Source organism: Chanos chanos, chromosome 9, assembly GCF_902362185.1.
Source record: "Chanos chanos chromosome 9, fChaCha1.1, whole genome shotgun sequence".
NCBI lineage: Eukaryota > Metazoa > Chordata > Actinopteri > Gonorynchiformes > Chanidae > Chanos > Chanos chanos.
The window spans coordinates 6,068,903-6,093,040 of record NC_044503.1 but is presented as its reverse complement, the minus strand read 5'-3'; the positions used below and the strand labels follow the sequence as shown (position 1 = coordinate 6,093,040).

Here is a 24,138-nt window from a genome sequence, read left to right as displayed (position 1 = left end):
TCTGCAGACTGAGAAACACTGTTGAAGAAATACTCCAAGGATTTTTTTTTTTAACTATAATGTGTTTATTAAACGTGGATTTCGCCATAGTATTTGATTGACATTCATTACAGCTATTTATAAAAAAAAAAAAATCCTCATCTGTTGAACATGTTAGTGCAATTTCAAGGTCTCTATGAATCAGATAACGGCACTGCAAGTCAAGGCACTGGGTGATATAAAAGAATATGGCAAAATGCTCACTGATAGAGCAGTTTGTGTTTTGGTAGCTTATCCCTTAATGATGGTTGGTGTTATCATTTTGTTGAAAGAGTAGTATTTGCACTCAGTTGGAGGAGAAATGTCCATCAACGTAGTGCTGATTTTCTCCTTTTTAAAACCTGCATCAACCAGATGAGGCACTTGTGTCTCCTGGAAAGATGAAAAAATAATGTCAGATATAAGGGTGTTAAGGGACACTATAAATTATATTAAATGTCAGCAAAAAAAAAAACCCCCAAAAACCAAAAATCTCACCTGGAACATTTTGTCAATGTCGTTGTATTTCGTCTTGAGCAGCTCCCCCCAGGAGGTAAGGTTACAGTAGGTCAGGACTCCACCCGCTTTGAGCAGCCTGTTGGCATGGCCCTTCACACAAATATTATATTGATGTAAATTAGGATGAACGTGGGTTTGTGGGAACTGAACTTAATATTATAAAAGACTTTTGATATTTGTGTGCAAGCCACTGCTTGATGTTATGAATCTTTTTCTATCTGTAGAGTTTGCTGGAGATCTCTGATATGCATGTTCAGGAAAGATAAAAGCGGAGCAGCGGAGTTATCGTATGACCTGTAGAAGTCGGAGGCCGAAAAGTTTCCCTTTCGTGAAACTCACCTTAATAAAGTTAAACTGGTGTGTGTGCCATGTGTCTTCTGACAGTGGATACGTGTCATAAAGAATACCTACGATAAAAAAAAAAGCTTATTAGAAATGATCGTATACTGTCTTATTACTACAAAACATAACCAATACATAATTGCAGCATAGTGTGCAGGTTTTCTGTCTGATCAAACCGTCTTACCGTCAAAGTGGTTGTCTGGCAGGGTGGGAACAACATCTTCCCACAAGCCTTTCAGGGGAACTACCTGTGAGGAGTAAAAGAACCAGTTCGTTAGAAATGTACTCACAAACAGGGCCGTGTTAGTAAGACTGGTGTGTGCTGAATGATTAACTCACTTTATGTGGCTGTAATTTTGCCCACTCTTGCAGTCTCTCGAATACCCCATCGTTGCACTCAATAATCCAGTGCTCTTCGATGGGATAAGACTCCACCTTAGTTGCTGCAATGGCCATTCCAAAGCCAATCTCAAGGACACGTCCGCCTATTGGGTGAGACAGAGACGGTATGTAGCTCACGCTATTAGGGCTGTCCTTATGTAACAATTATTCCACATAGTCCAAGGCACTGGTGTTTGCAAAAAGACACTTTTTAAGATCACAGTTAGAATACACACAAAGAATCCGAGGCATCAGACTGTCTAAAAAACAAATCTCAGATCTCAGAATTCTTATTCTTGTAAATTGAATCTCTCAACTGAAAACATTTCAGTTTGTGCTTTGAAATATAATGGTTCCTTCATGCATGACACCACTCTGTCCAGATTAAGATCACCGAACTGGTCAGGTTATAGTTTCAGTATCTTTCTCTTGTACTGAAACAAACCAGTTTGAACCAGAGGGCTGAGAATAATAAAACAACCAGCCTTAACTGGTCAATGATAAGTTTAACTGAATGTTGAATGGTTGCTGAATAATTTGGTTTTGTTTGTCCTGTTGGTAGAGTTTGTTATTATATATTATTTTTGTGTTATCCGTTAACTGTGCATGGCTGGTATAGCTGGGGGTGGGGTGGGGGGGCAGTTAATGTGTGTAAGAATTCAGAATTCTCCAGCAAGATGTTTCAGAGTAATGAGTTGCATTGATGTTTTTAAAGTTCACACATTCTGTGTGTTTGTAGGTAGATATCAGATATGTGATATGTGAGTGTGAACCTTATTTGACTGCAGAGTAGTATTTAAAAGATGTGTAAAAATAGGCATGTGTAACACAGTACCCAGGGGGCATAACGTGCCACACCTCAGTGCAATGAATGGAATTTTTCAAATGCAGTTTGTAAACGAGGAAGGAACCTACGCATATGTTGAGAGAGAAACTGTTGTGTGAGAGAGGCATAATAAATGATTTGTTTTCAACTCTAAAAGGCTGGAATCGCACCTTGAAATAGATGGTTTCCTTCACGTGTGACACCACTGGTGAAATATCCAAATTGAGATAGTTAAAAAAAACAAAAAAAACCCCAACTTTTATTTATTTATTTATTTTTTCAAAATCTGAAAATCCAAATTAAGTGGTGAGCTAAGTTTGTGTTTTCAAAAACCATTGGCTTGTTCTGATAGACACCAGTTAAAACAAGCATGCCCAAGACTAGACAACAACAACAATCAACTTTGACTTGGCAGTGAAAGTTCAGCTGTTTATATAGATTTTTTACTGCTGGGCGATTTGGTTTTATGTCTGTCCTGCAGTTTCAAAGTAGGTGTAGGTCTGCTTGTTAATAAACATAAACGTAACTGTGCGTGACTGGGGCATTTAGAAGGTCTAATGCATTTATCCATCGACAGACGATGCATAAATCTACTTTGAGCGTTTTTATTCAACTTATAAATTCTTGCGCTCCAGTGTCACCCGAGGAGAACGTCTGTCATGAACTTGTGTTGAAGAATATGGTAATGAGGGCGAGGCTTTCCCTTGACCCAACTATAATTTATGGTTAGATTTGCACCTGTCTCGTACTCACGAACACGTGTAGGCGTATCTGCCAACTTGGCTTTAGCTCTAAATACAATTCACTGAACAACTGAAGCGTGCTAAATGCATTTCAGTTGTGCACTACGTCCCAGAATTTAGTTAGCTTAGTCCAAATATGTTACGTCGCCTGAATTTAGCTTCTGTTATATTAGCTGCGCGCTGTTAACTTTCAAATACTGCAGTAGTAGCTATGATTTGGGTTACTCCATCTAAATCGCCCGGTTGTTTCATAGAAATAGATCCGCAGTTGAATCGGCAGTCTTTACCTTTAGAAGCTGCAACTGTAGCCAGAGAGTGCATGTATGGAGTCTCCCAACGCTCCATTACAGGCTTTCCCATGATTTCGAGATGTGTATCGGCCGCATTGTAGTCAGCGCTTGCGTCGGTCCACGACGGCTTGCAGTCTTCTCCCTTTGAGAAAATGGGATCAACGGTGGTCATTGCTGCAATGCTGAAAACAGGTCTCAAGAAGCGCGAAAGCTGTTGCCTGCGTTTCCAAACGCTCGTCTGAAGAGAGCTCGACGTACGCTGTCCAAGAGTTATATATTGAAGGAATTGCTGATTATGCAAGAAGCAGTGCAGGGAACTGAGCGGGTGTACCTCAACTGGTTGATAAGGAGCAATCCGAGGAGACGGGGGAGGTCACAGTCTTTCATAGCTATGACAGTTGCACACACGGGTGGGTTCTCAGGCACGTAACCCTCGGCAGCTATAACACTTACGTTAACTTGATCACTGCTTTGCATCATTGGGTACTGATTAATTAAGGTGAACCTTGGTGATTAGATTGGGGGGGTCTGAATACGAGCTTTCTTATCTCTTTTGGCTGATAATGGAAATTATGCAATGCCACGGGGCAGCTGACCTCTGAAGACCAGGATAAGATCATATATTGGTCATATTAAATGCAATTTTCGTGGTAAATGTTTGTTTCTTTCTTCATTCTAAATCCAAAGTCAAATATTGCACGGATTGGATAGTACAAAGACTGGGTCTCAAAAGGACACAATCCCAGCAGGGAAAATGGATACTGCTGTCCAGAAATGTCAAAGTGCAATATTGCATATGTTACTATGTACTGTGTGAACATTGTTGAGCAAGTCTTTTGTTCCTTCTGGAATCTGTCTCGACAAAGTGATCTTATCCTCACACAAAGCCAATCAAAAAGTGTCTTAAAAGTAGACACTCTTAACAGTAACATATTTATAACTGCAAAATAATTTGTTTCAGGTTCAAATCTGTGCAACCCAAGAAGGAGACATTATACAGAAAAATATGTAACACAGAAAAAGATAAAAGATATTTCTCACAAAGGCATTCTATTTGAATTTTTATGTAACCCTCACCACTTTTCCCCACATTGTACAGCTAAGTGCAAAAGTAGAAGAACAATATTAATCTAATAAAGAAAGAAATTTCAGTGTAGATCCTACAAACTTTGTTAGCTATTTTAAAAACGTATGTATTTATCTTATAGAATCTCAGAAACAGTGAAATGTTGCAATAGATTACACTGACAGAACAGAACATGAGAGAGCAAATCAGTGAGTTTGCTAACATGTTGATGACAAAGTGCTTATAACCATGAACAAGAGTTGTTTTCTGATTTCAGATGGTTGTACCAAAGATGTTGCTTTGTAACATCTTGCTTGTGTAAATGCAGTCAAACGGTCGACCCATTTCAAATTCCGTAACAAAGCAGAATTCCGAGTGAAATTCAGTCTAAACAGGTGTTGCTTGCAGCTTGAAACATTTTACTTCATTAAAACTACTAACACTCTCACTTCTGACATTAGTAGGCCTACATTGTGTGCTCTGGGGGGTGATTTTATCCGTTACTCTTGAAGACTTAAGAGCTCAAATTGAAATATATTTTAATGAATGTTTTTGAATACGTGTGGATGACGAATTAATGTTTGAAAAAGCGAATTACAAGTGCCTAATGTCTTCTTATGCAGCCCAGAAGTACATTCTAGTCACTCAGATTACAAAGAAGCATGTTGAAGTAGGCTTAATTTTTGTAACTGTAACCTTGTAGTGCTCATATAGATCAGACAAGTCCGGACCATGGTCCAAATGCAACATTTGAGCAGATTTTAATAAGCTTGTCTCCTACAATGCATTATATGTGTATATATATATACACGCGCGCGCACACACACACACACACACACACACACACACATATACATATATATATATATATAAATCCGTTAGTACTCTTTACATTGCTGCGAGGTCAAAACACCATTTTTGAATTAATATATTAATATGGGGACGCTGTAACCTAAATTATACTGTGTACATTTTAACCAAAGTTTTGAAATACACGCTATTGAATTACATTATCCAGAGAAGGGCAAGATGTCTCCTGAGCAGATGTCTCGTCGACTATGCGCCAATAAACAAACTGCACCACTTAGGCGCCTTCCCGATTGATTTGCAAAGCATCCAACAGATGTCTCAAAGATGTATGTGTGCCGTTAGGACTCACTCCTCCCATTAGTTTTAGTGTGCTGCTTTTCTTTTGAGGTGAGTTGGAGGTTTGTTTGAACTTTGACTCAAGGAATAGGCTACGCGCAAAGGATTTTTTTTTATTCTTTATTTGTCTTTGAAAACGCTAAAAAACGTAAGCTGTTATTGAGGATCACCCGCTGCATAACAACTGAATGATGAATATACTTGCGAAATTGAAACTGAAGACACTTGAAAATATGACACAAGGTAATAATAGCCTGTTGTACTACAAATGTTTTAAACATGGAGCATTTTCACTCGAAATTTATCGCATTTTCAAAACTGTTGGACTTAATGCACAAAACTACCTTTTTAAAAGTTCAGTATGCTCGTGCTTTTTCATCTTTTGAATAATAATTATTGAAAAATACATTAGTAAAAGGCAACTGGCCCTAAGGTATTTTTGATATGATCCAATCTGCCCCCCTTTGGGAAAAGTTTGGACACTCCTGATGTAGCTGGAAAAAATGTCATATTTTCAATTTGATCCTGAGATCAATGTACTTTTTGTACATTTCTCTTTGAATTGTAAATGCTTTTTTTACTGTCACAATTTACTAATCAAAGACTCACAGCGTAAGTCAGTTCCGGCAGAAATGTTGCGTATCATGAAATGCTTTCACCATAAAGGAGACGATTTCGAGTTATTGAGTTAAATGTATGTGAAAAGCCTGTGCTGTCGAATGAATACCGAGTGAGGATTTTGAGATATTTAGGCTACTGAATTTTGAAGGCGTCAGACAGGTTGCGCCTGAGTCTGTTTTGAAAGGAAATATAGGAATATATATTAAATGTTCTGCAGATTTTTAAAATAATCGAAACAAAAAGAATTTGTCCCATTTCGTTGTCGCAGTTCTGTTGTTTGTAGGGTTAAGCAGGGTAAGTGCAGGCCAGTAGACCAATGACTACATTTTCCATCATGCTTTGCTTTCACCACGTTAACCCCTGCAGGGGGCCCCGTGCTATACGCGTCAGAATTGCGCAGATTATGTTTGAACCTGAAGCGGAGTGACCTTCTAAAACAGTCGGAGAGAGGCAGCTGGAGGAGACTGAAGCAGTAGACTGATGTCAACACTCCAGTCCTCAACACTGGCCTCAGAAATGAACAGCAACTTACCTGGAGACGAAATTGGGTAAGATGCCATGTAATATTGCACATACGAATTAACAATAAGTAAAATTATACGTCCTTTTATCTTCATCCAGTGCGCAGTACCGGCCTGCGCAGTGAGTAACATTATTAAAGCTAACGTTAGCTTAGCTAGCTAAGAGAACTTAACTTGCTGGAGTATGATAGGATAGTTAATCTAGCCAAGGTTGTCCTAACTGAAACAAGCTAAGTTAGCTAGAAAGTCTGTGATCAACTAACTAAAACCAAGCAACGGCTTGGGGGGTGCATCCCAAAATTTAAAAAAAAGTTTGTTAAATTTGCTAACCGACTAGGAGGACAGTTAAAGAGCCGGTTGCGTTGTTTGGCATTGGCTCTTCTAAACAGCATAATGTAATGTTGTTAGACGTCAGCCAGCGGGGCACTTTCAGCTAGCTAACTGCCAGACCTGGAGCTAATAAGGATACCTGATCATTCATTAGCAAAACACGATCTGTCTATATTGTATATCTGTTTATGTTGTCCACTCAGTTTAGTGCAAAGCTTGCTACACAGTTTCGTGTTTTAATTGTCGAACCATTATTTTTATTCAAATTACCCTTGAGAAGTAAGGATGGTGTCTGTTCTCTTATCTGATAACGTACAACATAATGGAGCATCTCAACAGAAGGACACTCAACACAGTATATTAGTTTGTACCGTTGCGAATTTTGTTTTCGGTTTATGATATGACTTAATCGTCCTTGTTAACAGTATATTAATGCTTTGGGAATTGGTGGCTAATTAAGCAACGGAAGAACTTCGTTAACGTTTACCGTCAAATGTCAGTTAACTACCTTCCATTATTAGCTTTGTAATTGATGATGCATGAAAGTCATTCTCTTGTCGCCTTATTTTTTTTTTACATGTCTGTATACATTTGAATGATTATTATGACATTCATCATAATCTCGTTAAAATCATAATCTTGTTACATAATTTCATATCGCTTCGCTGCATGGTTTTGTAGTACTTGAAACCGAAAATAACGTTGCAAAGAGCAACAACTGCTTGAAATGATCACAGTACTTTGTGAAACGGTGTTGTTCGCCCTTACTTTTGTATTAACTGAGTGGCTTGTCACAAAACAAATGTATTTTCAACCTGCCCTTTTTTAATTATTTTCACCATTGTTATATTAGCATGTCATTTATACGTATGTATAAATGAGTAGCCTAACTCAGTGCATGCTTTTATCTTTGTGTTTCAGGAAGCTTTTTGTGGGTGGATTAGACTGGAGTACTACACAGGGTAGGTTATCTCACTGTACCATTATAAAGTCGCTTGACATGTTGGATTAATGTCTGCGTGTATTAGCTATGAAGTTTTTGCATGAAGTGGGGGTTTGGAAAAGTATTACACTGACTATTTTACTTTTTATTTTAGTTTTGATACCTTGGTTTATGGGTATTTAAAGCCAATGAATAGTGTTATATTGCTGGCATATTGAGAAGTCTCCATACATGTCAGTTTTTACTCAGTTTTTCATCCTATGGAAAGCAAGTTAATGGCTTCTGCATGTTTGTAATGTTATTTATGGATGTGACACATTTGTGTTTTGCAAATATTTTACTGTAAGTCAACATTTTTTCATATGTTTTTTTCAATTCTGTGACTTCTTACACTTTGTAAAAGCACTTAAACAACACAGAATAGTACAAAATTATTGAAAAATATGTAAAGCAGTAAACCTGTAAACATCTCACTAATAGTTTTGTTCTCTGTTTTGTCAGAAACTTTACGAAACTACTTTTCTCAATATGGGGAGGTAGTTGACTGCGTTATCATGAAAGATAAAAGCACAAACCAGTCCCGGGGTTTTGGCTTCGTGAAGTTTAAAGACCCCAACTGTGTTCGTAACGTGCTGGAGACCAAGCCACATAATCTTGATGGAAGAAATGTGAGAGTCTGCACTTTTGTCTCTTTCAGATGGATTTAGACCTTTTTTTTTTGTCTCAACTCAGTCTTCAGTGCAGTACTGCCTTTTGCCTACTACTGCTCGTGTTTTTTTTATTCAACCTCAAACTGATTAATCTGATTATCAGCTAATTATTAAGACCTGACCCAGATATGCCTGTGTAGGGCAGCGTGCACCAGAGGGGCTTGGATGAGAAATACCTGTTTATTCAGAAATATCCTGATATGGGGGGGGGGGGCGGCACTACAGTTAGGCTGTGAGCATATGCGACTGGACCATGTTAATGATGATACTGGAACTAAAAGAAGTTCAAGTTTATTTATTTAGAGCACAATATCACTGTTTACAGTCTCAAAGAAAGCCTCACACAAGTCAAATGAAACAGCTCGGCACCGCTGTACTGTCATAGGTAATGCCGTTTTGAGTCAGATAACCCTTTTAGAAGTTTAAAGATGTTTGCTTTTTCCTGTCCACAGATTGACCCTAAACCGTGCACTCCTAGAGGAATGCAACCTGAAAAAGCGCGCTCTAAAGAGGGCTGGGTAAGGGGACTGTTTTGTCAAGGATATCTGTATCTTCACTGGAGAATAGTACTATGATTTTTCTCTGGACTCTGTCATTTAGTCTTGAGGAGTTTGATTGTGTAAGTAAACTTCACATGTTCACCTTTTTAAGGTAATTTATCAATATGTTTTTTCAGAAAGGAGGCAAAAGTGACAGCAATAAATCTAAGAAGATATTTGTAGGTGGAATTCCCCACAACTGTGGCGAACCTGAACTCAGGGACTATTTCAGCAGATTTGGAGTGGTAAGATTACCGTTAACTGTGAACGATACTACGTTCAGCTTGACAAGTTACATCACGAAAGGACTGATCTGGAGCTCTGGCACAAACACAGACAAACCGTTATTTCTTATTTGTCACCGCAAATGTTGTTTCAGTCTCATTGTCAGATAGGAATTTTGATGTGCTACTAAGTGACCAAGCAGTTGTTGCATTGGTTTGTCCTGTAGCTGGGATTGTAAGGTTGAATCCTGGCTGCAAATGCATGTCCTGGACACTTTTTTTATCGTCCTAAACAAAGCAAAAAATAACAAAAGGCATTTGAATCAATGTCTGTTGATTAGATGGATGATGTGTTTTGTTTTTTGTTTTTTTTTGGCTCCTTTGTTTGCTCAAGGTGACAGAGGTGGTGATGATCTATGATGCGGAGAAACAGAGGCCTCGAGGTAAACGCTGATCTGCTTCAGTCACATGACCTCTCTGTCTGCAAAAAACAAAAACAAAACCACACTCATGACAAACTATTCTGACCCAAAGAGCGCAGTCACAAAGCAGCCCCCCATCCACCCAAGCTCTCCCTACTCATAACTCCCACACGCTGTCGGGTTGCGTTGGGGTGTGCTGAGCTATCTCGTGTGGGCTCTGCATCATTGCATGGAGCAAAGAAAAAAAAAAGAAGCTTGTTGTTAAACAAAGGCATGAAATTCTAAACATCTTGCCATCTGATAATGACCTTGCGTGTCAAATCAGCCTCTGATGCATCTTTTAGTCTTCATGATGCAGATTTATACAGCATGCCTGCTAAAATCCATTAGCTTTTCGTCCCCTTCTGTTTTTAATAGGTTTCGTCCCTTTCCTGTTTTGAATTTTATGATAGAGACACCCGAAAAAACTTAGAGAGGCTCCGCTTTTTAGTGATGTGTTAGCTCTGTGACGAATTCAGTTTTGAACTAAATTTGTAGGTATTTTTCTCTGCTTCTAGAGCAAACCTTGTCGAACTCTTCCGTACGATGTTGCTCTTTCCGTGGGAAAAATAAAATGCCACACCAATTGCCATTCGTAAAAAAATAAGGAAGTATAGAAAAGATAATAGTAGAATTCAAAAAATAGAATGAAAACTTTATTTGACTGAAGAATAAATCAAGACGTACTTTATTCTTATAGTCAATATATTTAAGTTTTAAATATTGTTGTATATATAGCATCGCAATATATAGTATTCTTCTGTTACCTGGATGATTTTGGTACCATATAATGTCATGGATTTGTAGTACCATATATGTCATATTAAAAACAGTTATGTATCTATAATGAAATGTTAGACCGAGAGATTAGTGTTCATTTGATAACACTCAGAGCTGGTTTTTCTGGAGTCTGTTCTGCATCATACTCCAGAAATTTCTCTCGAACTGTCTTACCATTTCAATCTCTTTGGGGACAAGTGGAATAGTTTGTCATCTCATTGTACACAATGAATTTAAGAATACCATTCACATATTTTTTTGTTGCAGTTACATATTTAAATTACCCAGTCATTGAGTCTCATTATAACATAAGACCTTAAATAAGTTTTCATTTAAAAAAAAAAATAGATTTAACTATTTTGATTGACTTATTAAGTGTTTTCCCACTTGTAGTTAATTAAGTACTTTTGTACGTAAGCCTGCTCTATCTTCCTTTCCTTGTGAATTGTTTGACTGTGAATAACTGTGTTTCTTAAGATTTGTCTCTCCTCCTTTAGGTTGTTGTGTTCTGAATGCCACTGCAGAGGTTAAGGCCAGGGAAGAAACCCTGAGAGCTGCCACATTGTAGAGGTGTAGTCAGAGTTAATGCACAACACGTATAGATGTGCAAGGGCTGACGTGTGACACAAAGGCAGATGGAAAAAGAGACAACAGGTGTTCCTGTTACATAATTTCACCGTTAATCTTTCTCTTTGATATACCTCGATCTCGCTTCATCTTAGCTGACGGATTTTGGTCCTGTTATTATACGTAGTTATTTCAGGTCATATTAATGGAAAGGTGGAATATTTCTGTGCTTGTGCAGAGAATATGTGTTACACGAGTCACCGGGTGTCAGTGACCTCGGTGTTTGTCCGTAGATTAGAGTCTTAGACTTTGGTTCGAAGGACTGTAGCCGCAGCTGATGGATCAACAGGTTAATTGCAGTCAGTGACTGTCCGGTGTTAAGAGTCAAAACTGAGAAGACAGAAGTTGACTTCAGGTTAAATCTGAATGTGGGACTTTGTCCTCTACTGGTGCCGGGACCTGTGTCATTTAGTTGAAGATTATCAGGAAAGTAGATTGCAGCAAGACTCTGAAGGGACAGAAATGTCGCTAACTGCACGATCCCCCCCCCCCTTACTCTGTAGAGAAATTAGGGCTTTTGATGAAGGGAAGGTTATGAGTATATTTAGTTGTACTTTAAACAGATGGGGACTGCTCCATATAACACAAGAAATCTCAGATCCCGTTGGTCTCGGAGGATGTTTAATTGAAATCAGGTTAGATCCCAGAGTGCAGAGATTCTCACAGCCCTAGTTTTGCCGACAAAGTTTTTTTTTTTTTTCTTTTTTAAAATTTATTTATTTATTTATTTTTTCGATCAGAGAAAAACTAGACCAGTGTGCTGTTGCTGTGCAGTGTGACCTAACCTCAACGGCACCATCGCTCTCTACCGCTAGACGAATGAAACTAGCTCTCATAGCTTTTTTTTTTTTTTTTTCCTCTGCACTCCAAGCAACTGTCTAAACGTGGGAGCGATATTTCTTTTTCAAATGGTCTGAGTGCAGTCTCAAACCACACATCAGATCCCTGTCTGCGACTGAAATCAGATCATTATCCACATTCGATGTTTTTCAAACTAATATCTCAGTCACAATTTTACTAGTGACTGTCTGTAACGGCGATTGCTTTCTATTTGTAATTGCAAGGCAATTAACAGTAACCTAACGGTAAATTCTGCACATGCATTGATATTTTAGCACAGGCCCTGTGCCCGTATACAGTTTGTGCATCTGAAATAAAGACAAACCATTTTTATATTAACAGGGAAATGCAAAACAGGTTCAGGGAAGATGCCGTGCGCTGTCATACTTCATTCTGCAACAGCCTTTCCCCACGGAGTAGAGAGGAGAGAGAATCTATCTATTAATCCCCTTTTCAAAACTGATTTACAGATCCCAGCAATTCTCTTAATGTTGCCAGCTCTCGTTTCATAACCTTTAAATCTCTCTCCAGACTCAATTATTTTGCATTATTCTTTCCTTAATTGCGCTAAGCCCGATTGTGGAGCTTCCATTTTGTTTGGAAGCTGATGTCAGAGAGCATTAACTTTGATTACACCTCATAAAAGGAAAAAAAAAATGGCAGTGTAATTTGTTTTAGAGATTTTTGAGGAAAAACTTGGCCTTATATCTTTGTGGTGTTTTGTTGAAATGTTGTAATTTTTTTTTTTTTTTTCAATACAAGGGGTTATCCTGGTTTACCCAAAGTGTGTAACATTTGGGGGAGGCTTGGAGAAACCTTAAGACAATATACAACCTCTGTTCATCCTTTTCTGTTATGCATAAAGAACTGTGGCTGCAACCAACATTTGTTACTCTACAGTATAACAAGGGAAGATGACAGTGGTGTTCGGATGAAACCGCGTGGGACGTTGAACAAGTAAATGGCACAGACTAGATTGACCAACTGTCAATTTTACAAAAAAAAAACAAAAAACAGAAACAAGTAAAATAAGTCTCTAAGGATTTTGAGTTTTTCAGTACTCGCCTGTTGGCTTTTGGCATTTCACCTCTGCCGTCTTAACAAATATAACTGACAGTTATGAAAGGCTGGCGAGCACCTTTAGATTCAGCGCCTTTATTATCAGATACAGACACAGTCGTAGCCTTTTCACCCTGTTAATCATTAAGTGAAACGGTTCATCTCGGCCCCTGTGCGCTTGGATACAGATTTGGATGAGAGTTCCGTCCCCACTGGCCTGGCCTCTTTTTACTTGGGCCCCAAGGCTGCGACATCATCCGAACTCCAGGAGCCTCCTGGGTTCACTTCTACAGTGTTCTTCACCTTGTGTTGTCCCAGCACCCTGCTACCTTGATTCACTTTTGGTCGTTGGCTAGGTTTTGGATTTATTACTTTCGAGGCCGAGCAATCAGTGGACCAGGCTGTCAACATGCATTTTCACGACATCATGGGCAAAAAAGTGTGTAGTTGTAGTTTTATTTTACCCTAAAGCTAGAACCAAAGCTTGGGCGACGTCTACTGTACTAGTGCCAGTAACCTGCTCTGAACCCCATTTTTTTTTTTGTCTAAAGCTTAATCTGCTACTGAGGTGATGAAGAATTCTATTCATCTCTCTATTGTAGATTTTTACTCAATCAGTTAATGATAACATGTCACTTTGCTATTTACCTCATTTGAACTTTTCTGGTTATTCACTACAAACTGAATAATTTTAATAAGAGTGTTTTCTCTCCCTCTCCAAAACCGTAAGGCACAACTGTAGTCGCCCAGGGCTTGGTTTGTTTGAACCTCTCCTTTAGGTTGTTTCAGCCGTTCTGTGATGTAGCATAGCAGGGGGGCGTTGGGGGGTGGCAGGGGAGGGAGCCGAATTAGGCACTATTTATGCATAACATTTCATTTAAAAAAAAAAAAGAATCACCTAAAGGACTGGTCAATGTCATTTTTTTTTTTTTTTTTACTTTTATTCTTCGTTTTGTTTCTGTCAGGTCACTTACTATTTGAGTCCTTGTAATATAACCTGAAGTTTGAAGAAAAAAAAAAGAAAAGAAAGAAAAAAAGACAAACAAAACCTCAATTAAGTGACCTCAGAGATGGAATCTCCATACTGTGTCGATTAGCGTTGTCAGTGGTGGGCGGGGACTAAAGAGTGACGGTACAGTAAGATGGACTTTATAAGCACATGCCAATCATCAGCTTAATGTTGAAGCCATTATACCGATATTATGTAGAGCAGTTCAGGACCAGACGCGTTCATCAACGCCAATCCCTCATCAGCACCTGACAAAAGTTCTCACCAGCACCATTAATCAATTGTACACCACTAAGACCAGCCAGTGGCAGACAGACAGACTAATGTATCTGTGGACTTCAGCTTGTGTTATATTGTGTTAGTATGAGAGAAAACATGTGCTTTTCTACTCTGTTTAAGGCCACCATATTAATTATCCTAAAAAAAACAACACAGTTTATATTATGGTTAATTTTTTTAGGTTGGCGGTCAGAGCACAGGTGTACAGTCTAGTCAACGAGCTGGTGAACAAATGGACCTAAAACTCTCGAAGCGTTTGTCCATGCTTCCCTTTGCGTTCACGTGTACCGACGCACGAGAAATTCGTTTTCCTGCGGAACCGCCTCTGAAAAGTTGGCTTTAGGATTTAGTGTTGGTATGCAGTTGGTGTCCTACATTTTAGCCCCCTTTTCTTTTTTTTTTCTTTTTCTTTTTTTTTTTTACCCAACCCTCTCCTTGACTATGTCCTGTTTTCCTGAAGGAATCAGGACTCTACCTTGGCTATTGTTCTCGATATGACATTATTGCGGTAGGGCTTGAGGGAGGAGGGCGATGTGTGTAGTAAATTTAGAAACTGGAGCATATCAAACTGTGTTGTAAATCCCACTCCTGGTGTTGGATGGCAGGACTTCTGTACTGCCTCCCATCACTCTAAGCTGTGAAGCCCGCGGGAGAGGGACTAGGTAGCCGTGCGGAGGGATACGCGGCGCTTGTTGACGCGCGCTCCTAATTAGGTCGACAGAGAGGGACGAGGAAAGGCGAAAAGAATGTCACTACATTTATGGTACTTTCGTGCAGAAAAGAATATCACGCCTCGCTCTTGATGCAAGGTGACCCCAATAACTCAACCTCTTTGGAGTCTGGGCTATTTCTGTCTCCTCATCCTAAGTAACCTGGGTGGGTTTTTTCTTTTTTCTTTTTTTTGTGGTAGTTTTGGAGTTAGGTATTGTAAAGCGAGACAATAGGAATGCGAACGAGGAAGCTACAATTCAGTTTTATTTGTCTAGTTAGGTTTCCTTCCTCTTAATACAAATTCTGCATGCTCTCTCTCTTTGAATTATTTTATCGATGTAGTAGTTTTTTCTTTTCCTTTATTTGACACGGTATGAAGATTCTTCTGTTGTTTGATTTACAAATGTCCATTTATATTGTCATGCATGGTCATTTTCTTTACTTTGTTAGATTAAAGAGTACTGTACATTTCTACATCCATTTCCTCTTTATATTTCTACTCCAAATTTGAATTAAATTGAGGGTCTTAAGCGTTAGCCAGGGGAAGGTAAGTCTTGATTCTCCATTAGATGCTTTTATCTAATTTAAAGGGCAAACAGTAAAGGCAGGGATGGACTATGTTTCTCAGGTACATTTCAAAATCAGGAAGGTGTATAGATCAATCTGTTCTCATCACAAACTAATTTCCTTGCGCTTCAGTTGACCTCTAAATTATCATAGGTTAATTGCAAGTAGTAACTCATTAACACGCTACAATTCTTGTTGACATTTGAGTACCTTAGAAACATTGTTTTTGAAAGCTCACAGAAAAGAGAAACTCAATATCTACCTATATATAACTTTGATACAGAACTGCCTACCATTGGCTGAAGTAAGACATAAGACTTTTCTGAAGTGATAGTAGAGTTGTAAAGAGGTATGGGGGGGGGATGGGAAGGATTGGGTTGGGGGGGGGGGACGTCTATCGTGAAGTAACGCTGCCCCCTCGTCCTTTGCTCAGGTGGAAGTAAAGAAGGCTGAACCTCGGGACAGCAAGGCCCCGGGCCCTGGTCAGCTGGGAGCCAATCAGTGGGGTCCAAGAGCCATCTTAAGCGCGGCCAATGGCTGGGCGGCACAGCCAGCCCAGAGCTGGCAGCAAAGCTACGGGCCCCAGGGTGAGTGGAGCGTGCGTGTGTGTGTGTGTGTGAGAGAGAAAACGAGAGAGAGAGAGAGGACAAGAGGGATGGTTGGATAAAGAGAACGACACAAAGGACGGGCTGTGCTTTCACTTGGAACACGATATTATTTAGAGATCAGAGTATGAAAACTGGTGTGCTCAGGGCACGTTGGGTTTGTTTTTGATAGATATATATTTTTTGTTCTATCTGCTCTAAATTAAAACGTGGTTGAATTGCAGCGCCCCGTCTTGTGAGTGTGAGGGTTCAGTGGCGGCGCGTCAGCCGAGGCCCTGAGCCAAAGTCATAACAGTCTTTAAAATGCGTTTGTGTCGGCCCCACTCGGGTCGTGTTTACAGTGCCACTTAATCTGCCCTTTTATGAAAGGCCTTTTTTTCCTTTTTCTTTCTTTCTTTCTTTTTTTTTTTCCTTAGGGGTTTGGGTGTCTACAGGTCAACCTTTAGGTATGTTCACTTTTTTTTTTTTTATGTGAAAATCTACGTTAACTCATTATTAACGCGTTTGCTTTGACAGCCCTTATGTACATATACACATACAGATATATACATATACATACATACATGCATACACAAAGGGGACTGTTATATTCATAGCACTTTTTGTGCCCGTGCGTTGTAGGTGGCTATGGCCCTCCTTTGCCAGCTGGGAGAGGAGCCCCGACCCAGCCCCCCTCTCCATTCAATGCTTTCCTGGTCACGACCACCCCGGCCGCCAGCTTCGGAGCCCCTCAGGGATACCCCCAACAGGGCTATAGCACACCACCTCAGTTTGGTTAGTGTGGAAAAAAACAAGTAATCAAATTCAGTCAGTCAACACACTGGCTTCCTACTGCACTGAGTACTGTTTTGCTTGATATAAGGTCCGTTACCATCATAGTAGTTTATGTACTTTTACATGCCTTTTTTAAGTTCCTTGAATAAATCTGTTATAGCATATTAGGCTTTTTTTTTTTTTGGCAAAGTGTTTTTCTCTCTGTGATAAAACAAACATACAAACAAAAAAACCAACCAACCGCCATCTGTTCTTTTTCCCCATTTATACAGGGTACAGCTTTGGCACTCCTCAGGGTGACCAGTTTGTGCCACAAGGTATGCCCCCGCCTCCCACCACGCCTGGTACCGCCACTCTGGGCTTTGCTCCTGCGACCCCTCCCACTCAGGACATGAGCAAAGCCCCCACGGCACAGCCTGACTTCTCTTACAGCCAGTATGGTGAGCACACGCACACACATACCCATGCAGCACCTTTTCAATAATACTGCCCCCTACTGTTGTAATTGTTGAATGTGTCCATTGCTTTAAATTTCAAACCACCCCTATTGCTCATTGACCTGATCCTCACACAAACCTTAGCTTGCTTTTTATACCATGAGGCTGTATTGGCGACATATGCAAATAAGCTTGCATACACATCACATGCGTACAGTCCCTGTGGTACTGGGAGTACTGGAGGAGAAGGTCTTACCATGTGGTCTGTAATGGAGTTCTTAGCTCATGTCCTTCCAAGTATGTTCAGCGGTAAGCAATGTTTGAATTAGATCATCCTGCGTTGCAATGTTGCTTTTATAAGGGGAACCAGTGGCTGTGAGGAACTGGTATTCACAGATTTCCCAACCCCCCCCCCCCCCCCCCCCCCCCCCCCCCCCCCCCAGCCCTTTTCCTCTGCACCTCTACTGGTTGTTCATTCCCATGACTAGACAACTGCCATGGACTTTGACATTGGTTCATGAAATAATACTAAATAGATGATGCCAGCTTGGATTTGGGTAAATGTAAGCTAAATATTTGACTGTGATCTGTGTATGTGCATATATGAGTTTTTCATTTTAAAAACTGAGTTAATTACCTGTCTGTGACAGGAAGGAGTATGACAGGATTCCAATGAGTCACAGTCAAACAGCACAATGCCGGACCGAAAAAACAAACTAAAACGGGAGGTTTTACCGGCTCTGTTTCGGCAAGCCCACGAATGAAACTTCTTACACGCAGTTATACCGAGATCACAGAGTGCTAAATTTACATTTCAAACATTCGAAGACATCTTTGGCGTTTCGAGGTCCCCCAGTAGCAAGCGGTTGAAACGGTGGAGAGGGAAACGGATTGAGCCGGACCAGTTGAAGGCCTTTTGGTGTTTGGACGTAGGAACGCTGTGCTCTGTGTGAAAACGAGATGCTTAATTCACGTGGTTGGCTGAGTGTGTCATGCCTGCGCTTTGCTTCCATCCGGCAATGCTCCAAAGCAGCTCATCCCCCCCCCATTAGGACTTAAGCCAGTAAAAGAGTCTAGATCCATTCAACATGTCTTACGCTCCATTTGACAGATCACAAACCCCAGCCTTAATCTCAGCATCTTCTCAGCGCCAGTTTAGCCAGCGATACCGCAGGAAAACAGGAGTGATATTTGAGAAAGCTGAGAGTACTTTTTGAGGATAGTAGAGTGATGTTTGTGTAAGCGGGAGTATTGTTTGGAACAAAAAGTAGTAATGTTCAAGAGAACAGGAGAAATGTGTTTGAGGGGAAAGAAAACGGTAACATCTGACAAAAAAAAAAAAAAAAAAGGAGTAATATTTGACTAATAAGAGAGCCATGTTTACATAAGCAGGAGTAAGGGTTTGACAAATTAGGATGTGTAAGAGAACAGATGTGTAGAACAGGTAACTTGGGCTTTAGTCGATCAGTAGCGTTCCCTCAGTGCTAGCGTCAAAAGTAGCCTCTCTTAGGGGTTAGTCAACCTGGTCTCCTCATCTCCTTGCTAGGCTTGGGTAACTATCCTCAGGACCCCTCTGCCTACGGCCCCACGCGTCCTTCTCACACTTATGGTCAGGATGAGCAGGGATATAGTTCAGGTAGGTCTGAGCCAACGCCTCTTACCCAATGTAGAAGATATATCCGCTCATAGCTTCACCAAAGTTGCAGTTATGCAAGTTTTTTTTTTTTTCCCCTCCCCCCCCCCCTTTTTCTTTCTTTTCATGCATTTTACATATGTGAGGTGTACACATACATGACACGCACAGTATATCGTATGTATGTATACATCTACAGTTTTCTCCGTAGTATACTAAAATACAGCTACGAGGGCCCCAGAAATGCATTAGGGTGAAACAGTCCTTTTCAGAACTCGGACTTGTATAAGTAACTGCAAGTATATCTTGTAGTGTCAAATGATGTGGCTGTAGTTTAGTGTACCGACGGTTGCGGCTTTCCGTTGGCTTGTCTGTTGTCCCCTCTGCATTGCTTTGCTGGCAAAAGGATGATCTAATCATAACTAATGTCTTCATGGTCTTATAGTTTTTGGTTTTTTTTTGTTTTTTTCACACGCATTTTTTTTTTTTTCCCTCCGTGTGATATTTTTTGCTCTTTCGTTTCATTACGTGTCGTCCATCCGTTGACCTGACAGATCTTTTTCCAGAGGCTTCCTTTTTGATCGATTAAAGAACCCGCTGGAAGATTTACAAAGAAACACCCCCCCCCCCCCCCTTCCAATTTTCTCTGCGTGTCGCTCATTTTCTTAAAAGTGTAATAATTTTTAGCCGTCCTCAGTGGAGCCCTTAGAAAAATATGAAGTCCTTTTTTTTTTTTTTTTGTCACAAGCATTTCTGTGAAACCCTGTTAGAGTTTCTGATGTCTTTACTTTTCCACCATCTCGCTGCTCATGGTGCGTCATAGTGTTGATGTCATAACTTTAATCTCACATCTATAGAGATGCCATTTTCCAGTGTTTTGCTTTGCAGAGGTAAACGGCTATACTCCGTACTTGTTAACATTATATAACTCTTTTTAGCTTACTCGAAAGCGCACAGAACTTGAAACTGCTCAGAAACATTGTTTAAATACTCTTGATGATGCAATAATAAGTTAAAAAATGATTACTGAACTGTTTTTTTTTTCTCTATATATAATGCAATACAGTGGGAGAACAGCTGCATTTAGATTTGAGGGGCTCTGCGCCTGATAATTAGTCGGCGGTTTCCCTCTCCTGTGTGTGTTTTACCTGTCGTGTTTTTTTTTTTCCCGTCGGTGCAGGTTATGGGCAGGATCTGAGTGGGTTTGGTCATAGCTTTGACCCCAACCAGCAAACGGCCTCATATGGGGCACCCTCCGCACAGCCCTCCTCGGGACCCCAGCCGGCCGCCAGCAGTTTCGGGCGCGGGCAAAACCATAATGTACAGGGCTTCCATCCTTACCGACGCTGAGTGTTACTACCCCTCACAATGCAATACAAAATGTCAGGGAAATCGATGTTATGATCACAAACAGAAACTGGATTTGTTTTGTTTTGTTTTGTTTTGTTTCGTTTTGTTTTTGTTTTTCTGAACACTTCAAGCTAATATTAACAATTGGAGGAGAGTTAAAAAAAAAATGTAATGTATTGAGAGTACTACATGACCAGGGACTACAGTTTGAGTATATTCCAGTGTGTGGAGACTGTATTACTCATGTTTTATAATTGTCCAGAACTACTTAGCAATAGATTTTCATCGTCTGGTCAGACATCAGCACAGAATATATTTGCCAGACAGAGGAGTGACAGGGTCTCCAAACTCTTTAGCTTTAATTCTATTAGGGAAATGGGGTTTTATTTTTAATTTTGTGACTTTTGTTTACTTTCTGAGCCTTTTAACATTTATTTTAAAGTTGAAAATAGAAATAACAAATCTGTAATATACACAAACTGTGCAATTTTTTAAAGAATTTTGTACTATTATATGTGCGCTTCGCTTGTTTTTTTATTTAAGGATGTAGAATTCCCTCAGGTGGCAGTTTTGGTGCACTTTGCACTTATGCAAAAAAGAAAGGAAACTTTATTTGAAATAAATGGTTTAAAGAACTATACGGCGTGTTGTTGAAGTGATTTTCCCCCTACATTCACTCATCCACGGTGAAGCCACTTGACCAGTCAGAATACAGGAGCGACCACATGAATTGGGAGGACATGGAAGGCTCTTTAGAGCGGCTACTATTTATCCAGAAGCATACCAGTCGTCCTTCCTTCGAAACACATTACACCAGGCCATGGTTGTGATGATGAGGACTCCTCTTGCCACAGATGAAGAAATGTATAAATCATTGCTTGGAATTCATAGGTGTATTCTCTTCCATGTGCGTAAATAATTATTTTTGATCATTTTCAAAGATATAGGTGTTTATCGGTGTTGTATCAAATTGTCTAGTATTTGGTTCTGTTATTTGCATAGCTCTTGAAGTCTGAATTTCTATAGCCTTTTTAAGGTCACACAATTGAGTCGCAGAGCTTTTGAATAAGATGGAGGAATACCTAAAATTTCTGAGTTCATAACAAGCAAATGCTTAGAACTTCCACCACCTTCGTAGTTACAAGAATATCTACATAACTCAAAAGGCAGACACACTACTGGGAGTGTAGTAGACATGCTTCCATCAAAGCAAAAACTGAACAAACAAATTTTTTTTCTCGTTTGCCAAATAATTGTTTGCCTTGAGAGCTGATATAACTGATTGTAAAGGCGGGATGCATATTTAATTTATATCGTAAAATGTCTTTAATGCTGAAACACCGTTAACTTTTAAAACGTCATGGGGTACATAAAGTGTACAGAGGTGAGGGTGACGTGGTCTTTTAAACATTACTGAAACTTGACTGCAGAGGCACAATGGTTATTCCTCATCCCATGCGATAGATGGCGCATGAGTCAACAGAAAGTAAAAAGACATCCCCCACCCGAGACAGGAGTTTTTTTGGTACGCGAGACGGGACACTTCCTTTTCCGGTGAAACTCTCAAGATGGTAGGTGTACATTTTATGTGCGTTTACCACTATCTAAAATCTTAAAACATCCAGCTTTAATCCAAATAATTATAGTCGTCCCGGCCAAGTTATTGTGTTTAGTGGTGACAGGGTGGTAGTTCCAAGTAACCATTTTAAGGAGATGACTACATTCAGTGATATTGTCGGTATAAGTCCGTTAGCTAGCTGGCTAGCTATGCTACGAGGCCAGTGTGCAGTAGTAAAGTGATAAGATATATTCGTTTAGTCCTAATTTACGGTTACCTACGATTCTGGTGCAATTATCTGTGTGATGTTCTCTGAGGATCAATCGTGTAAGTGATCTAATGTACAGTGGAGAGAGCATTTCTGCTAAATGGTAGTATTGAAACGGCAACAGGGGTTGATGCTAAGACGAGCGTAGTTAGCTACATGTTGCATTATAAAGGCACTGACTTGGACATCATTCGCTCGTTTTAACCCTAACGACGTTGATTTTGGCTTTGTTTACAGGCGGACGTTGAGCAAAAGAAGAAGCGTACCTTCAGGAAGTTCACCTACAGAGGTGTGGACCTGGACCAGCTACTGGACATGTCCTAGTAAGTGTCCCACACTGGGAATGCTTTCACTGTGAGATAACTGTTTGTCAGTTGTTCGGGATGTGAAAAATGGGATCGTTGAAATTCTTCCGATCATTTCAGTGGGGGTCGTACACAATGCAGTATGGTTGTAATTAAAGTATATTGTTTTGGAATTGAATTAACTTGCACTGTAGCTGACATCTGCTGCTGTGCCATGAGGGTTAGAGTCAGATGCAAACACCTCAAATGTGTAAGTGTGTGTGTGTGTGGAAAAATGCACTGCTGTTGTATTAGTTCACAAGTTTGTCGATTATAATTACTTGCAAAGCTTGTGAGCTGGAGTCTCACTGGTTGTCTGAGAGCTCTGACCTCCGGCAGCTCCGTGGACGAACTTTTGTTTTACCCTCAGTCTCATATATGTAATGTATCACAGCCTTGTTTGTTTGTTTGTTGTGTCATGTAGCATCAAGGGGAGCATCATTACTATGACAACAAGTGGCTACTACATTTTGTTGCCTTGTATGCAGTGCTTGTCATGGTGTGCGATGTCATTAATTCAGTTCTTTAATCCTGCAGCGAGCAGCTCATGCAGCTGTACTGTGCCCGTCAGCGCCGCAGGCTGAATCGCGGGCTGCGCAGGAAGCAGCAGTCCCTCCTGAAGCGCCTGCGTAAGGCCAAGAAGGAGGCTCCACCCATGGAGAAGCCTGAGGTGGTGAAGACTCACCTGCGTGACATGGTCATCCTGCCCGAGATGGTTGGCTCCATGGTGGGCGTGTACAACGGCAAGACCTTCAACCAAGTTGAAATCAAGGTACGGGATGAAGTGGCTGTTAGAGCAGAGTTTTGTGCCGTGTTGTCTGGAACGGGACACTCGGGGTTTGCCGTTATGGTTTTTTGGTGTTGGCTGTAAACAAGGGTATTGATGCTATGCCTGTAGTGTCATACAGCCTGACTTTGTAATGGAATGGTTCCTGACTAATGTAAACATATAGGAGGGATTCAGTGCATTCACATCCAAACTGTGACACAAGATGTTGATGTATGACAAGTTTAATTAACACATACACAGAGTACAACTTGTCTGTAACATAGTAATCCATGTTACAAAAACACTTCTTACCCATAGTACAGCTTGCGTATAACATGGATTACTATGTTACAAAAAACACATTTTACCACATTGCAAGGATTAGCATTAGAGTTTTCTTAATTGTACTCTGGTGAACACATTCACTAGTGGATTATATGATGAATACACTGCCCCGTGTAACTGTCTTCATTCTCTTTATTTGATCACAAAACCATAGAATGGTAAAGTATGAGTATCGACTGCTATTATTGTAGATGTGTATTTAAGACTTAAGTTGTTCTGTTGATGTAGGACATCTGTTACAGGTGGTAAACCTGTTCTGAACATGTGAGCTCATTACAGTATGGAAACGGTGAAGTGTTACCACGCCCCCTGACGTCCAAACCTCTTTTCTCTTTTGTCTTGCAGCCTGAGATGATTGGCCACTATCTTGGAGAGTTCTCCATCACATACAAGCCTGTCAAACACGGTCGCCCAGGTATTGGAGCCACCCACTCTTCCCGATTCATTCCTCTGAAGTAAAGATGCTTTAGAGTGTGTGTAAATAAAAGTGACTTCCAACAAAA

At 40.2% G+C, this 24,138-nt stretch overlaps 3 protein-coding genes across 5 annotated transcripts; 2 read left to right on the top strand and 1 right to left on the bottom strand.

Moving 5' to 3' along the window:
* Nucleotides 1-30: 30 nt before the first annotated feature.
* Nucleotides 31-3,520, bottom strand: gamt (guanidinoacetate N-methyltransferase). Of its 2 annotated transcripts, none has more exons than XM_030783894.1 (6): nucleotides 3,117-3,520; nucleotides 1,215-1,364; nucleotides 1,064-1,123; nucleotides 877-944; nucleotides 517-627; nucleotides 31-411 (listed from the first exon to the last, which is right to left on the bottom strand). In XM_030783894.1, exons 1-6 carry the CDS (start codon nucleotides 3,289-3,291, stop codon nucleotides 271-273), a joined length of 705 nt encoding a protein of 234 aa, XP_030639754.1. In that variant the 5' UTR covers nucleotides 3,292-3,520; the 3' UTR covers nucleotides 31-270. The 2 variants fall into 2 exon arrangements, with proteins under 2 accessions (XP_030639754.1, XP_030639753.1); XM_030783893.1 differs by having other exon boundaries at nucleotides 32-411; nucleotides 1,064-1,127; nucleotides 1,219-1,364; nucleotides 3,117-3,518.
* Nucleotides 3,521-6,409: 2,889 nt separating this feature from the next.
* dazap1 (DAZ associated protein 1) lies at nucleotides 6,410-20,929 on the top strand. 2 transcript variants are annotated; one of them, XM_030783981.1, is made up of 13 exons: nucleotides 6,410-6,500; nucleotides 7,725-7,765; nucleotides 8,248-8,414; nucleotides 8,909-8,974; nucleotides 9,133-9,240; nucleotides 9,614-9,662; nucleotides 13,343-13,425; nucleotides 15,986-16,139; nucleotides 16,574-16,603; nucleotides 16,779-16,931; nucleotides 17,204-17,371; nucleotides 18,915-19,004; nucleotides 20,182-20,929. In XM_030783981.1, the coding sequence occupies exons 1-13, from the start codon at nucleotides 6,433-6,435 to the stop codon at nucleotides 20,349-20,351; spliced, it is 1,347 nt and encodes a 448-aa protein (XP_030639841.1). In that variant the 5' UTR covers nucleotides 6,410-6,432; the 3' UTR covers nucleotides 20,352-20,929. The 2 variants fall into 2 exon arrangements, with proteins under 2 accessions (XP_030639841.1, XP_030639842.1); XM_030783982.1 differs by lacking the exon at nucleotides 18,915-19,004.
* A 951-nt stretch (nucleotides 20,930-21,880) lies between these two features.
* On the top strand, nucleotides 21,881-24,138 carry rps15 (ribosomal protein S15). Its single transcript, XM_030783808.1, has 4 exons — nucleotides 21,881-21,922; nucleotides 22,415-22,500; nucleotides 23,059-23,293; nucleotides 23,981-24,138. The coding sequence occupies exons 1-4, from the start codon at nucleotides 21,920-21,922 to the stop codon at nucleotides 24,092-24,094; spliced, it is 438 nt and encodes a 145-aa protein (XP_030639668.1). The 5' UTR covers nucleotides 21,881-21,919; the 3' UTR covers nucleotides 24,095-24,138.

Excerpts from the sequence above, each read along its gene's own strand:
- dazap1 (XM_030783981.1), top strand. The coding sequence starts at position 6,433 with ATGTCAACACTCCAGTCCTCAACACTGGCCTCAGAAATGAACAGCAAC. Across the intron at positions 9,663-13,342 it reads GGAGAAACAGAGGCCTCGAG|GTTTTGGATTTATTACTTTC; the intron begins GTAAACGCTGAT and ends GTCGTTGGCTAG. Across the intron at positions 16,604-16,778 it reads GTCTACAGGTCAACCTTTAG|GTGGCTATGGCCCTCCTTTG; the intron begins GTATGTTCACTT and ends CGTGCGTTGTAG.
- gamt (XM_030783894.1), bottom strand. The coding sequence starts at position 3,291 with ATGACCACCGTTGATCCCATTTTCTCAAAGGGAGAAGACTGCAAGCCG. Across the intron at positions 1,124-1,214 it reads ATTACAGCCACATAAAGTGA|TTCCCCTGAAAGGCTTGTGG; the intron begins GTTAATCATTCA and ends CCTCACAGGTAG. Across the intron at positions 412-516 it reads ACATTGACAAAATGTTCCAG|GAGACACAAGTGCCTCATCT; the intron begins GTGAGATTTTTG and ends TCATCTTTCCAG.
- rps15 (XM_030783808.1), top strand. Across the intron at positions 22,501-23,058 it reads CAGCTACTGGACATGTCCTA|CGAGCAGCTCATGCAGCTGT; the intron begins GTAAGTGTCCCA and ends TTAATCCTGCAG. Across the intron at positions 23,294-23,980 it reads TCAACCAAGTTGAAATCAAG|CCTGAGATGATTGGCCACTA; the intron begins GTACGGGATGAA and ends TTTGTCTTGCAG.